Consider the following 18,149-nt stretch of genomic DNA (forward strand, 5'->3'; position numbering starts at 1 on the left):
ACTATTTGTCCGGTCTCTGCAGGATGGGGATGGGGGGGTCACTGCTGTGCTGAGCTGTGTCCGGTCTCTGCAGGATGGGGATGGGGGTCACTGCTGTGCTGAGCTGTGTCCGGTCTCTGCAAGGGATGGGGGTCACTGCTGTGCTGAGCTGTGTCCGGTCTCTGCAGGGTGGGAATGGAGGGGTCACTGCTGTGCTGAGCTGTGTCCGGTCTCTGCAGGGTGGGGATGGGGGGGTTACTGCTGTGCTGAGCTGTGTCCGGTCTCTGCAGGATGGGGATGGGGGGGTCACTGCTGTGCTGAGCTGTGTCCGGTCTCTGCAGGGTGGGGATGGGGGGGTCACTGCTGTGCTGAGCTGTGTCCGGTCTCTGCAGGATGGGGATGGGGGGGTCACTGCTGTGCTGAGCTGTGTCCGGTCTCTGCAGGGTGGGGATGGGGGGGTCACTGCTGTGCTGAGCTGTGTCCGGTCTCTGCAGGGTGGGGATGGGGGGGTCACTGCTGTGCTGAGCTGTGTCCGGTCTCTGCAGGATGGGGATGGGGGGGTCACTGCTGTGCTGAGCTGTGTCCGGTCTCTGCAGGGTTAAGCTGGCTCTGGCCATGTGCTGAGCCCACCCACCACAGGGGGGCAGCAGTTTTGTCCTCCCCCTGCCCACACAAAGTCCTCTCCTTCTCCCCCCCACCCAGGTCTTTTCCACCTCTGTTCTGCCCACAAGGACCCATCTCCAGAGAGCTCCGAAGAGGTGGGTGCCTGAGGGGCACCAAGCACCCCGAGGGCCCCGCTCCCACACTTGCCCCCCACTGCTCCCCACGGGTGGGGGCACCCTGCTGTGTGGGTCACTGCTGTGCTGAGTTGTGTCCGGTCACTGCTGCACTGAGCTCCCCGTACCCCCCCATTTCACCCCGATTTTTGCTGTGCCAATAAACTTCCCCCCCCCCACCCCCCAGTGGTGTCCGGTGGGATTTCGTGACCCCAAATTTATGGGAGGGGAGGGGTGTCAAAGTCCGCCCCCCCCGGGGCCAAGATTTGGGCAGAAATAGGGATGTTTTGGGAGGGCTCACCTGGGAGGGAGCATGGGGGGGACATGGGGTCAATGGAGGGGCTCGGAGTCACCGGATCCTCCTCGGTAGCCGCCGTGGAGCGTCCGGTGGGGCCCCACCGGTGCCATCGCCCCTTTAAGGCCGCGCCCTCGGCCCCGCCCCTGCCCCGACCCGCCAGACCGGTCCGCCCCGCCCGGCCCCACCCCCTGAGGCCCCACCCCCGCCGCGACCACGCCCCCGCCCGGCCCCGCCCCCCCGGTCCCGTCCCGGCTCGAGCGGCGCAGAACGGCCCGGAACGGCCCCGGGCAGCCCGGAACGGCCCGGCCAGGCTCGGCCCGGTTCGCCCCGGTGCAGCCCGGTCGGGCTCGGTTCCGCCCGGTTCCGTTCTCTTCGGCCCGGTCCCGCTCGGCTCGGCCCGGTTCGGCCCCCCCCGGTGCAGCCCGGTTCGGTCCGGATGGTGCTGGCCGGGGCCCGAGGAGCGCCGTGAGCCCGCAGGTGTCCGCATGGCCCCCCGCGGGATGCGGCCCGGGAAGCCCTTCCTCCCCCCTCTCCTCGCCCTCTTCTTCCTCCTCGTCCTCCTCCTCCTCCTCGCTGCTACCGGTAAGGCTCGACCGGCACCGGGAGGGGGTGAACGGGACGGGACCCGGACCGGGACAGGGCCGGGAGCGGGACCCCGGGGTGTGGGCACCGGGAGCGGCAGCACCGGCGGCTCCGGGCTGCGAGACGGGACCGGGGGCGGGGACCGGGGCGGGGGCAGCGGCTGCCCCCCGGGCAGGGGGGGGGACCCGGTTACCCCGCGGTGGGGAATGAGAACAAGGGGGCACCGGTAGCCCCGGGGCTGCGGGACTCAATGGGGGACAGACGGGGGGACACGGGGACGGGATGCAGCGGGGAGGGACCAGCCCGGGAGAGGGGTGCGGGATGGGGGAGCGGGGTGCACACACGCGTGTGCAGCTCGGTGGGGTGCGTGCATGTATGTGCGCGTATGTATGTGTGCGTGTGCTCGTGTGCACACGCGTGTTTGTGTACGTGTGAGCGCTCGCGTGTGCACCTGCGGCTCCACGCACCTGTGTCCGCGTGTGCCCGTGTGCGTGTGCCCGTGCGCGTGTGCCCGTGCGTGTGCCCGCTCCCCCCCCCCGTAGCCCCCGTGCCTCAGTTTCCCCGCGGCTGCCGGACCCGTGGGAACCGGCTGGGTGCCGCGGCGTGACGTCACCACCGGGGGGTGCTGACCCCCCCATCAACCACGTCATTCATCCCCTTGGGGTACGGGGGGGGGTGTGTGTGGAATATCGGGGGCTTCGTGCAAAGAATGGGGCTGAGCCCCTCACCCCGTGTCAGGCCCGGGGGGGGGTGTGCGTGCAAACGCGTGTGTGGGGCAGACACTTGTGTGTGAAGGGGGGGGGACCCCATCTATGCCCGGGCATGTGTGTGCGGTTACACACGTGTGCCCCCCCCGGGGAGCTCCACACATGTGTTTGCCCCCCCCTCCCGGGGGGGTTTCACACGCGTGTGCACCCCAAGGGCCGACGCGCACACGCGTGTGCGGGCACATGCCAAGGGGCAGCGCTGGCCAGCGCACACGTGTGCCTGCTTGTGCCCCCCCCCACTTTAGGACCCCCGCTCCGGGACACCCCCCACCCCCCAGGGGACAGGGTCCCCCCCCCCCCCCCCCCCCCCACGGTGCCGGTCTCGCAGCGGAGCCCGTCCGGGGCGTGGGGGCCGCGGGATCCGGTTGAGCCGGTTCCCGGCTCCGTTCCCACGCGCTCGGCCCCGGTGGGTGGGGACGCCCCGCGGCGGGACCTCAGCCCGCCCCGACGGCACCGGCACCAGGCTCCCCCCCCCATCCCCATCCCCGCTTCCCTCGACGGCAGCACCGGGACCCCCCCCCCGCATCCCCCTTCCCCCGGAGCCCATCGGTGCGTGCGGGGGAAACTGAGGCCGAGCGGCGGCGGCGGCGGCCGTGACTCACGGCCGGGGAGAGCCGCAATTAGTGACTGAACCCGGGCTAATTGGCGCTAATGAGGCCGGGCCCGGCGCGGGGGGCTCCGTGCGAGGCCCCGGGGCGGCGGGGGTGGGAAGCGGCCGCAAGCCCCGGCAGCGCGCGGCATCCGCGCCGTCCGGTTGTTCCGGCCCCGCCGCTTCCCGCGGCGCCGCTGGGCGGGCCCCGCACCACGCCCCGGCCCCGCCGGCCCCGCACGGGCGCGGCTGCGGCTGCGTGAGCCCCGGTGCGCGAGTGCGTGCGAGCGGTGCTGAGCGTGCCCCGTGTGAGTGAGTGTGGGTGATGCTGAGTGTGCCCCTGTGTGTGTGTGAGTGATGCTCAGTGTGCCCTTGTGCGAGTGAATGTGAGTGAGTGATGCTGAGGGTGCCCCTGTGTGTGTGAGTGAATGTGAGTGAGTGATGCTCAGTGTGCCCCTGTGTGAGTGATGCTGGGTGTGCCCCTGTGTGAGTGAATGTGAGTGATGCTCAGGGTGCCCCTGAGTGAGTGAGTGATGCTGAATGTGCCCCTGTGTGTGTGAATGTGAGTGAGTGATGCTGAGGGTGCCCCTGTGTGTGTGTGAGTGATGCTCAGTGTGCCCCTGTGCATGAATGTGTGTGAGTGATGCTCAGTGTGCCCCTGTGTGTGTGAATGTGTGTGAGTGATGCTGAGTGTACCCCTGCAGTGTGCCCTTGTGTGAGTGAATGTGAGTGATGCTGAATGTGCCCCTGTGCATGAATGTGAGTGATGCTGAGTGTACCCCTGTGTGAGTGAATGTGAGTGATGCTCAGTGTGCCCTTGTGTGTGTGAGTGATGCTCAGTGTGCCCCTGTGTGAGTGAATGTGAGTGATGCTGGGTGCGCCCCTGTGTGTGTCAGTGATGCTGAGTATGCCCCTGTGTGAGTGAATGTGAGTGATTGATGCTGAGGGTGCCCTTGTGTGCGTGAGTGATGCTGAGTGTACCCCTGTGTGAGTGAATGTGAGTGAGCAGTGCTAGGGTGCCCTTGTGTGTGTGTGAGTGATGCTGAAGGTGCCCCTGTGCATGAATGTGTGTGAGTGATGCTGAGGGTGCCCCTGTGTGAGTGAATGTGTGTGATGCTCAGTGTGCCCCCATGTGTGTGTCAGTGATGCTGAGTGTGTCCCTGTGTGTGAGTGATGCTGAGGGTGTCCCTGTGCATGAATGTGTGTGAGTGATGCTGAGTGTGCCCCCGTGTGAGTGACTGATGCTCAGTGTGCCCCTGTGTGTGAGTGATGCTCAGTGTCCCTGTGCATGAATGTGTGTGAATGATGCTCAGTGTGCCCTCATGTGCGTGAGTGATGCCGAGTGTGTCCCCATGTGTGTGAGCGGTGCTCAGTGTGCCCCTGTGTGTGTCAGTGATGCTCAGGGTGTCCCTGTGCATGAATGTGTGTGGGAATGATGCTGAACATTCCCCTGTGTGTGTGAGTGATGCCGAGTGTGTCCCCATGTGTGTGAGTGGTGCTCAGTGTGCCCCCGTGTGCATGAATATGTGTGAGTGATGCTGAGTGTGCCCCTGTGCACAAGCACACGCAGGTGTAAGTGCTGGTTGGACGCGTCTGAGTGTGTCTGCACATGCATGAGCGTGCCCAAGTGCATGCAGCACCATGCACCCGGGCGTGAGGAGCGCGTGTGAGCGCTCCCGAGCCCTTCCCATCCTGCACACGTGTGTGTGAGCATGTCCAAGCGTGTGTAAGGACATCCAAGCGTGCTCGAGCATGCAGGAGGGTGCCTGAACACGCAGGAGCACGCCTGTACGTGTGCAAGACATGTTAGCGTGTGTCATGCGTGTGTGCATGCCTGCATGTGCACCCAAGCATGTGTGTGTGTGCAAGCGTGTCTGCATGCGAGTGCGTGCAAAGCGTGCCCAAGCGCACACGTGTCCAAGCGTGCCCAAACGCCCTTGCGTGGACACGCGTGTGCGTGTGCGTGTCTGCATGCGAGTGCGTGCAAAGCGTGCCCAAGCGCACACATGTCCAAGCATGCCCAAACGCCCTTGCGCGGACACGCGTGTGCAAGCGTGTCTGCATGCGAGTGCGTGCAAAGCGTGCCCAAGCGCACACGTGTCCAAGCGTGCCCAAACGCCCTTGCGCGCACACGCGTGTGCAAGCGTGTCTGCATGCGAGTGTGTGCAAAGTGTGCCCAAGCGCACACGTGTCCAAGCGTGCCCAAATGCCCTTGCGCGGACACGCGTGTGCGTGTGCGTGTCTGCATGCGAGTGCGTGCAAAGCGTGCCCAAGCGCACACGTGTCCAAGCGTGCCCAAACGCCCTTGCGTGGACACGCATGTGCGAGCGTGTCTGCATGCGAGTGTGTGCAAAGCGTGCCCAAGCGCACACGTGTCCAAGCGTGCCCAAATGCCCTTGCGCGGACACGCGTGTGCAAGTGTGTCTGCATGCGAGTGTGTGCAAAGCGTGCCCAAGCGCACACGTGTCCAAGCGTGCCCAAACGCCCTTGCGTGGACACGCATGTGCGAGCGTGTCTGCATGCGAGTGTGTGCAAAGCGTGCCCAAGCGCACACGTGTCCAAGCGTGCCCAAATGCCCTTGCGCGGACACGCGTGTGCGTGTGCGTGTCTGCATGCGAGTGCGTGCAAAGCGTGCCCAAGCGCACACGTGTCCAAGCGTGCCCAAACGCCCTTGCGCGGACACGCGTGTGCGAGCGTGTCTGCATGCGAGTGCGTGCAAAGCGTGCCCAAGCGCACACGTGTCCAAGCGTGCCCAAACGCCCTTGCGCGGACACGCGTGTGCAAGCGTGTCTGCATGCGAGTGTGTGCAAAGCGTGCCCAAGCGCACACGTGTCCAAGCGTGCCCAAACGCCCTTGCGCGGACACGCGTGTGCGTGTGCGTGTCTGCATGCGAGTGCGTGCAAAGCGTGCCCAAGCGCACACGTGTCCAAGCGTGCCCAAACGCCCTTGCGCGGACACGCGTGTGCGTGTCTGCATGCGAGTGTGTGCAAAGCGTGCCCAAGCGCACACGTGTCCAAGCGTGCCCAAACGCCCTTGCACGGACACGCGTGTGCGTGTGCGTGTCTGCATGCGAGTGCGTGCAAAGCGTGCCCAAGCGCACACGTGTCCAAGCGTGCCCAAGCGCCCTTGTGCGCACATGCGTGTGCGAGCGTGTCTGCATGCGAGTGCGTGCAAAGCGTGCCCAAGCGCACACGTGTCCAAGCGTGCCCAAACGCCCTTGCACGGACACGCGCGTGCGTGTGCGTGTCTGCATGCGAGTGCGTGCAAAGCGTGCCCAAGCGCACACGTGTCCAAGCGTGCCCAAATGCCCTTGCGCGGACACGCGTGTGCAAGCGTGTCTGCATGCGAGTGTGTGCAAAGCGTGCCCAAACGCCCTTGCGCGGACACGCGTGTGTGTGTGCGTGTCTGCATGCGAGTGCGTGCAAAGCGTGCCCAAGCGCACACGTGTCCAAGCATGCCCAAACGCCCTTGCGCGGACACGCGTGTGCGAGCGTGTCTGCATGCGAGTGCGTGCAAAGCGTGCCCAAGCGCACACGTGTCCAAGCGTGCCCAAACGCCCTTGCGCGGACACGCGTGTGCGAGCGTGTCTGCATGCGAGTGTGTGCAAAGCGTGCCCAAGCGCACACGTGTCCAAGCGTGCCCAAACGCCCTTGTGCGCACGTGTGTGCAAGCGTGTCTGCATGCGAGTGTGTGCAAAGCGTGCCCAAGCGCACACGTGTCCAAGCGTGCCCAAACGCCCTTGCGCGCACACGCGTGTGCGAGCGTGTCTGCATGCGAGTGCGTGCAAAGCGTGCCCAAGCGCACACGTGTCCAAGCGTGCCCAAACGCCCTTGCACGGACACGCGTGTGCGTGTGCAAGCGTGTCTGCATGCGAGTGCGTGCAAAGCGTGCCCAAGCGCACACGTGTCCAAGCGTGCCCAAACGCCCTTGCGCGCACACGCGTGTGCAAGCGTGTCTGCATGCGAGTGCGTGCAAAGCGTGCCCAAGCGCACACGTGTCCAAGCGTGCCCAAACGCCCTTGCGCGGACACGCGTGTGCAAGCGTGTCCAAGCGTGTGCAAGCGTGCCCAAGCGCACACGTGTCCAAGCGTGCCCAAACGCCCTTGTGCGCACACGCGTGTGCGAGCGTGTCCAAGCGTGTGCGAGCGTGCCCGTGCCCTGGCAGGCCGCGCCGGCGTGGTGGAGGTGCAGCGCAGCGTGACGGCGGTGCTGGGCCAGGACGTGGTGCTGCCGTGCCGGTACCGGGCGCAGGAGCAGGAGCAGGTGGTGCAGGTGACGTGGCTGAAGCGGGGCCCCGGCGGGAGCAGCGCCGAGGTGGCCGTGCTCAACCGGGAGCACGGGGAGCACGTGCAGGAGCCGTACGGCGGGCGCGTGCTGCGGAGGGCGGGAGGGCCGCTGGAGGACGGAGCCATCGTCCTGCGCAACGCGGTGCAGGGGGACGAGGGTGACTACGAGTGTCACCTCATCACCTTCCCCATGGGCAGCTTCGAGGGGCGCCTCACGCTCAAGGTGCTGGGTGAGTGCACGGGGCACGGGTGATGGGCATAGGGGGACAGGTAATGGGCATGGGGTGATGGGGGATGGGCATGGGGTGATGGGCATAGGGTGATGGCCATAGGGTGATTGGTGATGGGCATAGAGTGATGGGCAACGGGCATAGGGTGATGGTCATAGGGTGATGGGGAATGGGTGATGGCCATAGGGTGATTGGTGATTGGCATGGGGTGATGGGCAATGGGCATGGGGTGACGGTCATAGGGTGATAGGGAATGAATGATGGCCATAGGGTGATTGGTGATGGGCATAGGGTGATGGCCATAGGGTGATTGGTGATGGGCAATGGGTGATGGGCAATGGGTGGTGGCCATAGGGTGATTGGTGATGGGCATAGGGTGATAGGCAATGGGTGATGGCCATAGGGTGATTGGTAATAGGCATAGAGTGATGGGCAATGGGCATGGGATGATGGTCATAGGGTGATGGGCAATAGGTGATGGTCATAGGGTGATAGGCAATGGGGATGGCCATAGGGTGATTGGTGATGGGCAATGCGTGATGGCCATAGGGTGATTGGTGATGGCCATAGGGTGATTGGTGATGGGGATAGGGTGATGGGCAGTGGGTGATGGCCATAGGGTGATTGGTGATGGGTATGGGATGATGGGCAATGGGCACGGGGTGATGGTCATAGAGTGATAGGCAATGGGGATGGCCATAGGGTGATTGGTAATAGGCATAGGGTGATGGGCAATGGGCATGGGATGATGGTCATAGGGTGATTGGCAATGGGGATGGCCATAAGGTGATTGGTGATGGGCAATGGGTGATGGCCATAGGGTGATTGGTGATGGGCAATGGGTGATGGGTGATGGCCATAGGGTGATTGGTGATGAGCATATGGTGATGGGCAATGGGGATGGCCATAGGGTGATTGGTGATGGGCGATGGGCATGGGGTGATGGTCATAGGGTGATTGGTGATAAGTATGGGATGATGGGCAATGGGCACGGGGTGATGGTCATAGAGTGATAGGGAATGGGTCATGTCCATAGGGTGATTGGTAATAGGCATAGAGTGATGGGCAATGGGCATGGGGTGATGGTCATAGGGTGATAGGCAATGGGTGATGGCTGTAGGGTAACTGGTGATGGGCATAGGGTGATGGGTGCTGGGCATAGGGTGATGGGCAATGGGCATGGGGTGATGGTCATAGGGTGATAGGTGACAAGAACAGTATGATAGGTGTGGGGTGATGGGGAAGGAGCAATGAAGTGACAGGCAATGGGTGATGGGCATGGAGTGATCAGCTTGGGATGATGGGCAATGGGCATGGGGTAATGGTCATGGGGTGATAGGCAATGGGTGATGGCCATAGGGTGATTGGTGATGGGCATAGGGTCATGGGCAATGGATGATGGCCATAGGGTGATTGGTGTTGGGTGTAGTGTGATGGGCAGTAGGTGATGAGTGATGGCCATAGAGTGATTGGTGTTGGGTGTAGGGTGATGGGTAATGGGCATAGGGTGATTGGCCCTGAATGATGGGCAGTGGCCATAGGGTGATGGGTGACAAAAGAAGGGTGATGGGTGTAGGGTGATGGGCAAGGGACAACAGAGTGACGACCGTAAGGCAATGAGGCACTGCTGTGGGGTAGTGGTAATCGTGTGACGGGCAATGGGCATGCAGTGACAGGGCAATGGCTGTGGGGCAGTGGGATGGTGGGCATGGGGCAATGCAGCAGTGTCCATGGGGCGCAGCAGCACCGGCGCTGGGGCCCGTGGCTCCGCAGTCACCGCCTCACGGTGGCACCGGTGCCGCCGCAGTGCCGCCGCTGCCCATCCTGAACCCGGGGCCGCCGCTGGAAGAGGGTCAAGGCCGGACGCTGGCGGCCTCGTGCACTGCCGAGGGCAGCCCCGTGCCCTCGGTGCGCTGGGAGACCGAGGTGCGCGGCACCAACGCCACGCGGCGGTCGGAGCACGCCCGCTCCGCATCCGTCACCAGCGAGTTCTTCCTGGTGCCCGGGCGCAGCATGAACGGGAAGAGCCTCACGTGCGTGGTGGAGCACCCGGGCCTGCGCCACGAGAAGAGGATCACGCACGTCCTCAGCGTCGCCTGTGGGCACCGGGGCAAGGGGGACATGGGGGGCGCTGGGGATACGGGGGGCATTGGGGTGTGATGGGAACTGGGGATCTGGGGGGCACTGGGATATAGGGGGCATTGAGGACACAATGGGTATTGGGGATATGGAGGGTGCTGGGGACATGGGGCATTGGGGCATGATGGAACTGGGGACATGGAGGATGTGGGGGATGTGATGGGCACTGGGGATTTGGGGGCACTGGGATATAGGGGGCATTGAGGACACAATGGGCATTGGGGACATGGGGAATATTGAGGATGAAATGGGCATTGGGGACATGGAGGGTGCTGGGGATATGGGGGGCATTGGGGCATGATGGAACTGGGGACATGGAGGATGTGGGGGACGTGATGAGCACTGGGGATCTGGGGGGCACTGGGACATAGGGGGCATTGAGGACACAATGGGCATCGGGGATATGGAGGGTGCTGGGGACATGGGGCATTGGGGCATGATGGGAACTGGGGACATGGAGGATGTTGGGGATGTGATGGGCACTGGGGATTTGGGGGCACTGGGATATAGGGGGCATTGAGGACACAATGGGCATCTGGGACATGGAGGGTGCTGGGGACATTGAGGGTGCTGGGGACACAGGGGGCATTGGGGCACGATGGGAACTGGGGACATGGAGGATGTTGGGGATGTGATGGGCACTGGGGATCTGGGGGGCACTGGGACATAGGGGGCATTGAGGACACAATGGGCATTGGGGACATGGGGGACATTGAGGATGAAATAGGCATTGGGGACATGACAGGCCTTGGGGACAATGGGTGGCACTGGGGACATGATAGGCATTGGGGATGAAAAGGGCATTGGGGACATGATAGACATTGGGGACAATGGGTGGCACTGGGGACATGAGGGACATTGAGGACAGTGAGGACAGTGGGTGGCACTGGGGACATGATAGGCATTGGGGACAAAATGGGCATTGGGGACATGATAGGCATTGGGGACAATGAGTGGCACTGGGGACATGAAGGACATTGAGGACAATGGGTGGCATTGGGGACATGACAGGCATTGGGGACAATGGGCAGCACTGGGGACATGGAGGACATTGAGGGTCATGCAGGCCATGGGAGGGATGCAGGGCACATTTGGGATGTGGAGAGCACGGGGAACACCGAGGGGACAGGGACCCGGTGACCATGGGGGATACTGAGGAGCATGGAGGATGCTGGGGACAGTGAGGGCCGTTGGGACACGGGGTGCATTGAGGGACGTGGGAGACACGGGGGTGCAGTGGGGGGGGACACGGGGGTGCAGTGGGGGGGGACGGGACGGGACCGGACGGGGCCGGGGCTGCCCCCTCACGGGCGCTGTCCGCAGACCTCTCGGACGCGTCGGTGCTGGGGCACACGGAGGAGTGGCAGGAGGGGATGGAGGGGGCGGCGCTGACCTGCCTGGGGGACGGCAACCCCCCCCCCACCTACAACTGGACGCGGTGAGGACCTCCCCCTTGTGTCCCCCCCCCCCCCCTTTTCCGTTATCCCGGCCCCTGCCCGGTTCGTGTCCCCGCTGCGGCCGGGGCTCGGTCCTGTCCCTGCTGTGTGCCCCTGCCCGCGCTGGGGTCCCGGGGCACGTCCCTGCTTTACCCGTGTCCCCCATGTCCCTGCTATGTCCCTGCTGTGTCCCTGCTATGTCCCTGCTATGTCCCTGCTGTGTCCCCCATGTCCCTGCTGTGTCCCTGCTATGTCCCTGCTATGTCCCATGTCCCTGCTGTGTCCCTGCTATGTCCCATGTCCCTGCTGTGTCTCTGCTATGTCCCTGCTATGTCCCCCATGTCCCTGCTGTGTCTCTGCTATGTCCCTGCTATGTCCCCCATGTCCCTGCTATGTCCCTGCTATGTCCCATGTCCCTGCTGTGTCCCTGCTATGTCCCTGCTGTGTCCCCCATGTCCCTGCTATGTCCCTGCTATGTCCCATGTCCCTGCTGTGTCCCTGCTATGTCCCTGCTGTGTCCCACATGTCCCTGCTATGTCCCTGCTATGTCCCATGTCCCTGCTGTGTCCCTGCTATGTCCCTGCTGTGTCCCCCATGTCCCTGCTATGTCCCTGCTATGTCCCATGTCCCTGCTATGTCCCTGCCGTGTCCCATGTCCTGGTTGTGTCCTGACTGTGTCCCATGTCCCTGCCCTGTCCCATCCTTGTGCCCATGTCCCTGCTGTGTCCTCTGCTTGTGTACGTGTCCTGGTCATGTCCTGGCTGTGTCCCATGTCCCTGCTGTATCCCTGCTGTGTTCCATGTCCTTGCTGTGTCTTCTGCTTGTGTCCATGTCCTGACTGTGTTCCATGTTCCTGCCATGGCCCCCATGTCCCTGCTGTGTTCCATGTCCCTGCTGTGTCTTCTGCTTGTGTCCCTGTCCTGGTCCATGTCCTGACTGTGTCCAATGTCCCTGCCATGTTCCTGCCATGTCCCCTTACTTGTGCCCATGTCCCCCATGTCCCTGCCATGTCACCCATGTCCAAGCCATGTCCCCTCCTTGTGCCCATGTCCCCCATGTCTCTGCTGTGTCCCTGCCCTGTCCCCTTACTTGTGCCCATGTCCCTGCCATGTTCCATGTCCTCATTGTGTCCTGACTGTGTTCCATGTCCCTGCCCTTTCCCCTCCTTGTGCCCATGTCCCTGCCGTGTCCCCTTCTTGTGCCCATGTCCCTGCTATGTCCCATGTCCTCATTGTGTCCTGACTGTGTTCCATGTCCCTGCCCTGTCCCCTCCTTGTGCCCATGTCCCTGCTGTGTCTTCTGCTTGTGCCCATATCCTGGTCATGTCCTGACTGTGTCCCATATCCCTGCCCTGTCCCTGCCCTGTCCCCTCCTTGTGCCCATGTCCCTGCCCTGTCCCTGTCCTGTCCCCTTCTTGTGCTCATGTCCCCCATGTCTCTGCTGTGTCCCTGCTGTGTCCCTGTCCTCGTTGTGTCCTGTGTCCCATGTCCCTGCTGTATCTCTGCCCTGTCCCTGCCCTGTCGCTGCCCTGTCCCCTCCTTGTGCCCATGTCCCTGCCATGTCCCCCCAGCCTGTGCCGCATCCCCCCCCCACTGTCCCCTGTGCCCATGTCCCTGCCATGTCCCCCATGTCCCTGCTGTGTCCCTGTCCTGGTCATGTCCTGACTGTGTCCCATGTCCCTGCCATGTCCCCCATGTCCCTGCTGTGTCCCTGTCCTGGTCATGTCCTGACTGTGTCCCATGTCCCTGCCATGTCCCCCATGTCCAAGCCATGTACCTTCCTTGTGCCCATGTCCCCCATGTCTCTGCTGTGTCCCTGCTGTGTCCCTCTCCTGGTTGTGTCCTGTGTCCCATGTCCCCTATGTCCCTGCTGTATCCCTGCCATGTCACCCATGTCCCTGCCCTGTCCCCTTCTTGTGCCCATGTCCCCCATGTCCCTGCTGTGTCCTCTGTTTGTGCCCATGTCCTCGTTGTGTCCTGTGTCCCATGTCCCTGCCATGTCCCCTCCTTGTGCCCACATCCCTGCCCTGTCCCCTGCCCGCTCCTGGCCGTGTCCCCGCCGCCCTGCCCTGCCCTGCCCTGCCCTGCCCAGGCGTGCCCGTGCCCGCACCGGTGCCGAGCGCCGCGGCGGCGGCTGCTGCTGGTGCAGTGCCCGGACAAGCCCGGCCGGGGCCGGGGCAGGGCGGCAGCCGTGGGAACCGGCAGCGCCGGCTTTGATGGCGGCAGCACCGCCCTGCGCCGCCCGGGCTCGCCGCGGGCTCCGGGGGTGCCGCCGGTGCCGGGGGTGACGATGGCGCTGATGGGGACGGTGCTGCCAGTGCTGATGGTGCCAGTGCTGATGGTGCTGGTGCCGCCAGTGCTGGTGGGGCTGGTGTCGATGGTGCCAATGGTGCTGATGGTGCTGTTGGTGCTGATGGTGCTGGTGCTGATGGTGCCAATGGTGCTGATGGGGCTGGTGCCGCCAGTGCTGATGGGGCTGGTGTCAATGGTGCTGATGGTGCCGATGGCGCTGATGGGGCCGGTGCTGCCAGTGCTGATGGGGCCGATGGTGCCGGTGCTGGTGGGGCCGGTGCTGATGGTGCTGATGGCGCTGATGGGGCTGGTGCTGCCAGCGCTGATGGGGCTGGTGTCGATGGTGCCGGTGCCGGTGGTGCCAGTGCTGATGGGGCTGGTGTCGATGGTGTCGGTGCTGATGGTGTTGATGGTGCCGGTGCTGCCAGTGCTGATGGGGCTGGTGTCGGTGCCGCCAGTGCTGATGGGGCTGGTGCCAATGGTGCCAATGCCAATGGCGCTGATGGGGCCGGTGCCACCAGTGCTGATGGGGCTGGTGTCGATGGTACCAATGGTGCTGATGGTGCTGGTGCCGGTGGTGCCAGTGCTGATGGGGCTGGAGCCGATGGTGCTGGTGCTGATGGTGCCGATGCTGCTGATGGTGCCATTGCCACCAGTGCTGATGGTGCCAATGGTGCAGGTGCCACTGGTGCTGATGGTGTCAGTGCCACCAGTGCCAATGGTGCTGACGGTGCTGGGTGCCACAGGTTGGACGCGCCGCTGCCCGCCGGCGTGCGGGTGAAGGGGGACACCCTCATCTTCCAGCGGCCGCTGGCCGTGGCCGACGCCGGGGATTACATTTGCCACGTGTCCAACCGCGTGGCTGCCAAGGAGGCGAGAGCCAACGTCAGCATCAGGAGCAGGGTGGCCGGTGGGTGCCCCTCGCCCCTCTGTTCCCTCCCTTTCCCACCCATCCCATCCTCACCCACCCATCGGCGACTCAGCCACCCACCCCTTTACTCATGTACTCACCACCCATCCCATCCGTCTGTCTGCTCAGCTCCCTCTCCATCCATCCCCCCGGCACCTCTCGCTCTCCACCCATTGCTCATCCACCTTCCCATCCATTCATTTACTCAGCCATCAGCCAGTCCATCCGTGCATGCATCCATGGGCATCATCCATCTGTTGGTGGATGGACTCATCTGCACATCCATCCATGGGCTCACCCACACATCAACTTGTCCGTCTATTCGCATATTTGTCCGTCCATCCATCTATCATCCATCCATCCATCCCTCCATCCATCATCCATCCATCCATGCATCCATGCATCCGTCCATCCACCCACCCACCCATCCACCCATCCATCCATCCATTCATCCATCCATCCAGCATCCATCCATCATCCATCCATCCATCATCCATCCATCCATCCATCCATCCACCCATCCATCCATCCATCCATCCATCATCCATCCATCCATCCATCCATCCATCCATCATCCATCCATCCATCCATCCATCCACCCATCCATCCATCCATCCATCCATCATCCATCCATCCATCATCCATCCATCCATCCATCCATCCCTCCCTCCATCCATCCATCCATCATCCATCCATCCATCCATCCATCCATCCACCCATCCATCCATCCATCCACCCATCCATCCATCCATCATCCATCCATCCATCCATCCATCCATCATCCATCCATCCATCCATCCATCCATCATCCATCCATCCATCCATCCATCCATCCATCCATCCATCATCCATCCATCCATCATCCATCCATCCATCCACCCATCCATCATCCATCCATCCATCCACCCATCCATCATCCATCCATCATCCATCCATCATCCATCCATCCGTTATCCATCCATCCATCCATGATTATCCATCCATCCATCCATCCATCACCCCATCCATCCATGGGTGCATCTACTCATCCATCCTTCTCTCCATGGATGGATTCATCCCTCCACCCACCCATCCATCCATGCACTCATCCCTCCACCCACCCATCCATCCATGGTCTCACCCACCCATCCATTATCCCCTTCCATTCACTCCCATCTCCTCCCCACCGCGGTGTCCCGCAGACGATGAGGTGCGGAAGGTGGACCTGGTCTCGGCCTCGGTGGTGGTGGTCGGGGTCATCGCCGCCGTCCTGCTCTGCGTCCTCGTCGTCGTCGTCGTCGTCATGACCCTCTACCACAAGCGCAAGACCAAGCGCATCTCCGAGAAGTAGTAAGAGCTGGGGTTGAATGGGGGGGCCATGGGGGGAAATGGGGTGATGGGAGGGACACACACACAGGGGGCTGGTGCTGAGCATCCCCCCCATGTCCCCAGTGAGGAGGAGCTGACCCTCACCCGGGAGAACTCCATTCGCCGCCTGCACTCGAGCCACAGCACGGACACACGCACCCAGGTGATGCAGGGGGTTTGGGGGGGCTGGGGGTCATGGGGGGGGGACCCAAGGAATTGAGGCTGGGGGCACTTTGGGGGTGATGGGTGGTTGTGTGCCCAAGGGTGCTCTGGGTGATGGGATCACTGCGGCAAAGGGTGCCGGGGATCCAGGGGAATGGGTTTGGAGGTTTGGGAGGAAGGGAAGCAGGGAGTGGGGTGTCCATGGGCTGGTCCAGGGGCTGTCCTTGGGGCCGGTCCATGGGGTGTCCTTGGGGCCAGTCCATGGGGTGTCAATGGGGCTGCTCAATGGGGTGTCCTTGGGGCCCGTCCATGGGGTGTCTGTGGGACCAGTCCATGGGGTGTCTGTGGGACCAGTACATGGGGTGCCCATGAGGCCGATCCATGGGGTGTCCTTGGGGTCAGTTCATGGGGTGTCCTTGGGGCCAGTCCATGGGGTGTCCATGGGGCCAGTCCATGGGGTGTCAATGCAGCTGCTCCATGGGGTGTCAATGGAGTTGCTCCATGGGGTGTCAATGGGGCTGCTCAATGGGGTGTCCTTGGGACCGGTCCATGGGGTGCCCATGGAGCCAGTCCATGGGGTATCAGTGGAGCTGCTCCATGAGGTATCCATGCAGCCGGTCCATGGGGTGTCAGTGGGGCTGCTTCATGGGGTGTCAAGGGGGCTGCTCCATGGGGCCAGTCCATGGGGTGTCCATGGGGTGTCAATGGTGCTGCTCCATGGGGTGTCAATGGGGCCGGTCCATGGGGTGTCAGTGGGGCTTCTCTATGGGGTGTCCATGGGGTGTCCATGGGGCGCTGGCTCTAACGGGGCTCTTGCAGCTGGAGGAGACGCTGCAGCTGCGGGCAGAGAGCCGCCAGGGCAGCCTGCGGGGGGACAGCCTGAGGGGGGACAGCCTGCGGGGCACCAGCATCTGCTCTGCCATGGTGAGCACTGGGGGGCTATGGGGGGGGTATGGGTGGCTATGGGAGGGTTATGGGTGGCTATGGGGGGGTTATGGGTAACTATGGGGGGGTTATGGGGGTGTTATGGGTGGCTATGGGGGGTTTATGGGTGACTATGGGGGGTTATGGGGTGGCTGGGGGGGTTATGGGTGACTATGGGTGGTTATGGGTGACTATGGGAGGGTTATGGGTGCCTATGGGGTGGTTATGGGTGGCTATGGGTGGCTATGGGAGGGTTATGGGTGGGTGATGGGGGGGTTATGGGGGGCTATGGGGGGTGATGGGTGGCTATGGGGGGGTAATGGGTGGCTATGGGGGGGTTATGGGTGACTATGGGGGTGTTATGGGTGGCTATGGGGGGTTATGGGTGTCTATGGGTGGATATGGGGGGGTATGGGTGTCTATGGGTGGCTATGGGGGGGTATGGGTGTCTATGGGTGGCTATGGGGGGTTATGGGTGGTATTGGGGGGGTATGGGGGGTTATGGGTGGCTATGGGGGGTTATGGGTGTCTATGGGTGGCTATGGGGGGTTATGGGTGTCTATGGGTGGCTATGGGGATTATGGGGGGTTATGGGTGTCTATGGGTGGCTATGGGGGGTTATGGGGGGTTATGGGTGGCTATGGGGGTTATGGGTGTCTATGGGTGGCTATGGGGGTTATAAGCACTTGGGGGGTCTTTAGGGTTCCCAACTCATGGCTGCGGCTCTCAGCACAAGCCCTGCACCCCCCCACGGGTGCCCCCCCCCCGCCCACCTCCAGCCCTTTTAACGGGTGCAAACCGCACCTGGGGGTACCCGAACCCCTCCACGCGTGTGACCCCCCCCCCCCCCCGTGATGCGCAGAGCGAGGAGCCCGAGGGCCGCAGTTACTCCACGCTCTCAACCGTGCGGGAGATCGAGACCCAGACCGAGGTCCCTGCGGCGCCGGCGGCGGGGAAGGAGCCCAAGGAGGAGGAGGAGGAGGGGGGGGGGCGCGGCGGCGAGGACCCCATCAAGCAGGCCATGACCCACTTCGTGCAGGAGAACGGGATGCTCCAGGCCAAGCCCACCACCAACGGCATCTACATCAACGGCCGCGGGCACCTCGTGTGAGCCGCTGCGCATCGAAGGGGTTCGGGGTGGTTTTTGGGGGGGGGGGGGTCACCCCGTTTATGGGACACCCCCACCCCGTACCCCCCCCCCCTGCGGGCACAGGGTGAGGGACAGGCTCCGTGCGCAGCCCTGCCTGTGGGCACAGCGCTAGGGGGGGGGCGAGGAGGGGACAGAGGCACCGGCACCCCCCCCCCCCCGCACCCCAAGGACAGGGGCAGGAGCCCCCCGACCCCCCCCCCCCACGGACTTTGGGCCGGCTCCTGCTTTGCGGGCGGCACTTGGGGAGCTTCCGTCCCCTCACCCCCACCCCAAAACCCCGGACC

At 63.4% G+C, this 18,149-nt stretch overlaps 1 protein-coding gene across 1 annotated transcript; it reads left to right on the top strand.

Annotated features, from left to right (window-relative positions):
• The first annotated feature begins 1,306 nt into the window (after positions 1-1,306).
• Positions 1,307-17,840, top strand: LOC133220141 (nectin-4-like). Its single transcript, XM_061368003.1, has 9 exons — positions 1,307-1,635; positions 7,156-7,506; positions 9,314-9,604; positions 10,969-11,083; positions 14,119-14,282; positions 15,464-15,611; positions 15,714-15,792; positions 16,611-16,715; positions 17,578-17,840. Exons 1-9 carry the CDS (start codon positions 1,539-1,541, stop codon positions 17,824-17,826), a joined length of 1,599 nt encoding a protein of 532 aa, XP_061223987.1. The 5' UTR covers positions 1,307-1,538; the 3' UTR covers positions 17,827-17,840.
• Positions 17,841-18,149: the final 309 nt, after the last annotated feature.

The sequence above is a fragment of the Neopsephotus bourkii genome, unplaced genomic scaffold, assembly GCF_033783945.1.
Source record: "Neopsephotus bourkii isolate Nb327-2 ecotype Australia unplaced genomic scaffold, CSIRO-AGI_Nbou_v1 NB_132, whole genome shotgun sequence".
Classification (NCBI taxonomy): Eukaryota; Metazoa; Chordata; class Aves; order Psittaciformes; family Psittacidae; genus Neopsephotus; species Neopsephotus bourkii.

Coding starts and splice junctions, on each gene's coding strand:
- LOC133220141 (XM_061368003.1), top strand. CDS start 1,539: ATGGCCCCCCGCGGGATGCGGCCCGGGAAGCCCTTCCTCCCCCCTCTC. Junction 1,636..7,155: donor CCTCCTCCTCGCTGCTACCG/GTAAGGCTCGAC, acceptor GTGCCCTGGCAG/GCCGCGCCGGCGTGGTGGAG. Junction 16,716..17,577: donor CCAGCATCTGCTCTGCCATG/GTGAGCACTGGG, acceptor CGTGATGCGCAG/AGCGAGGAGCCCGAGGGCCG.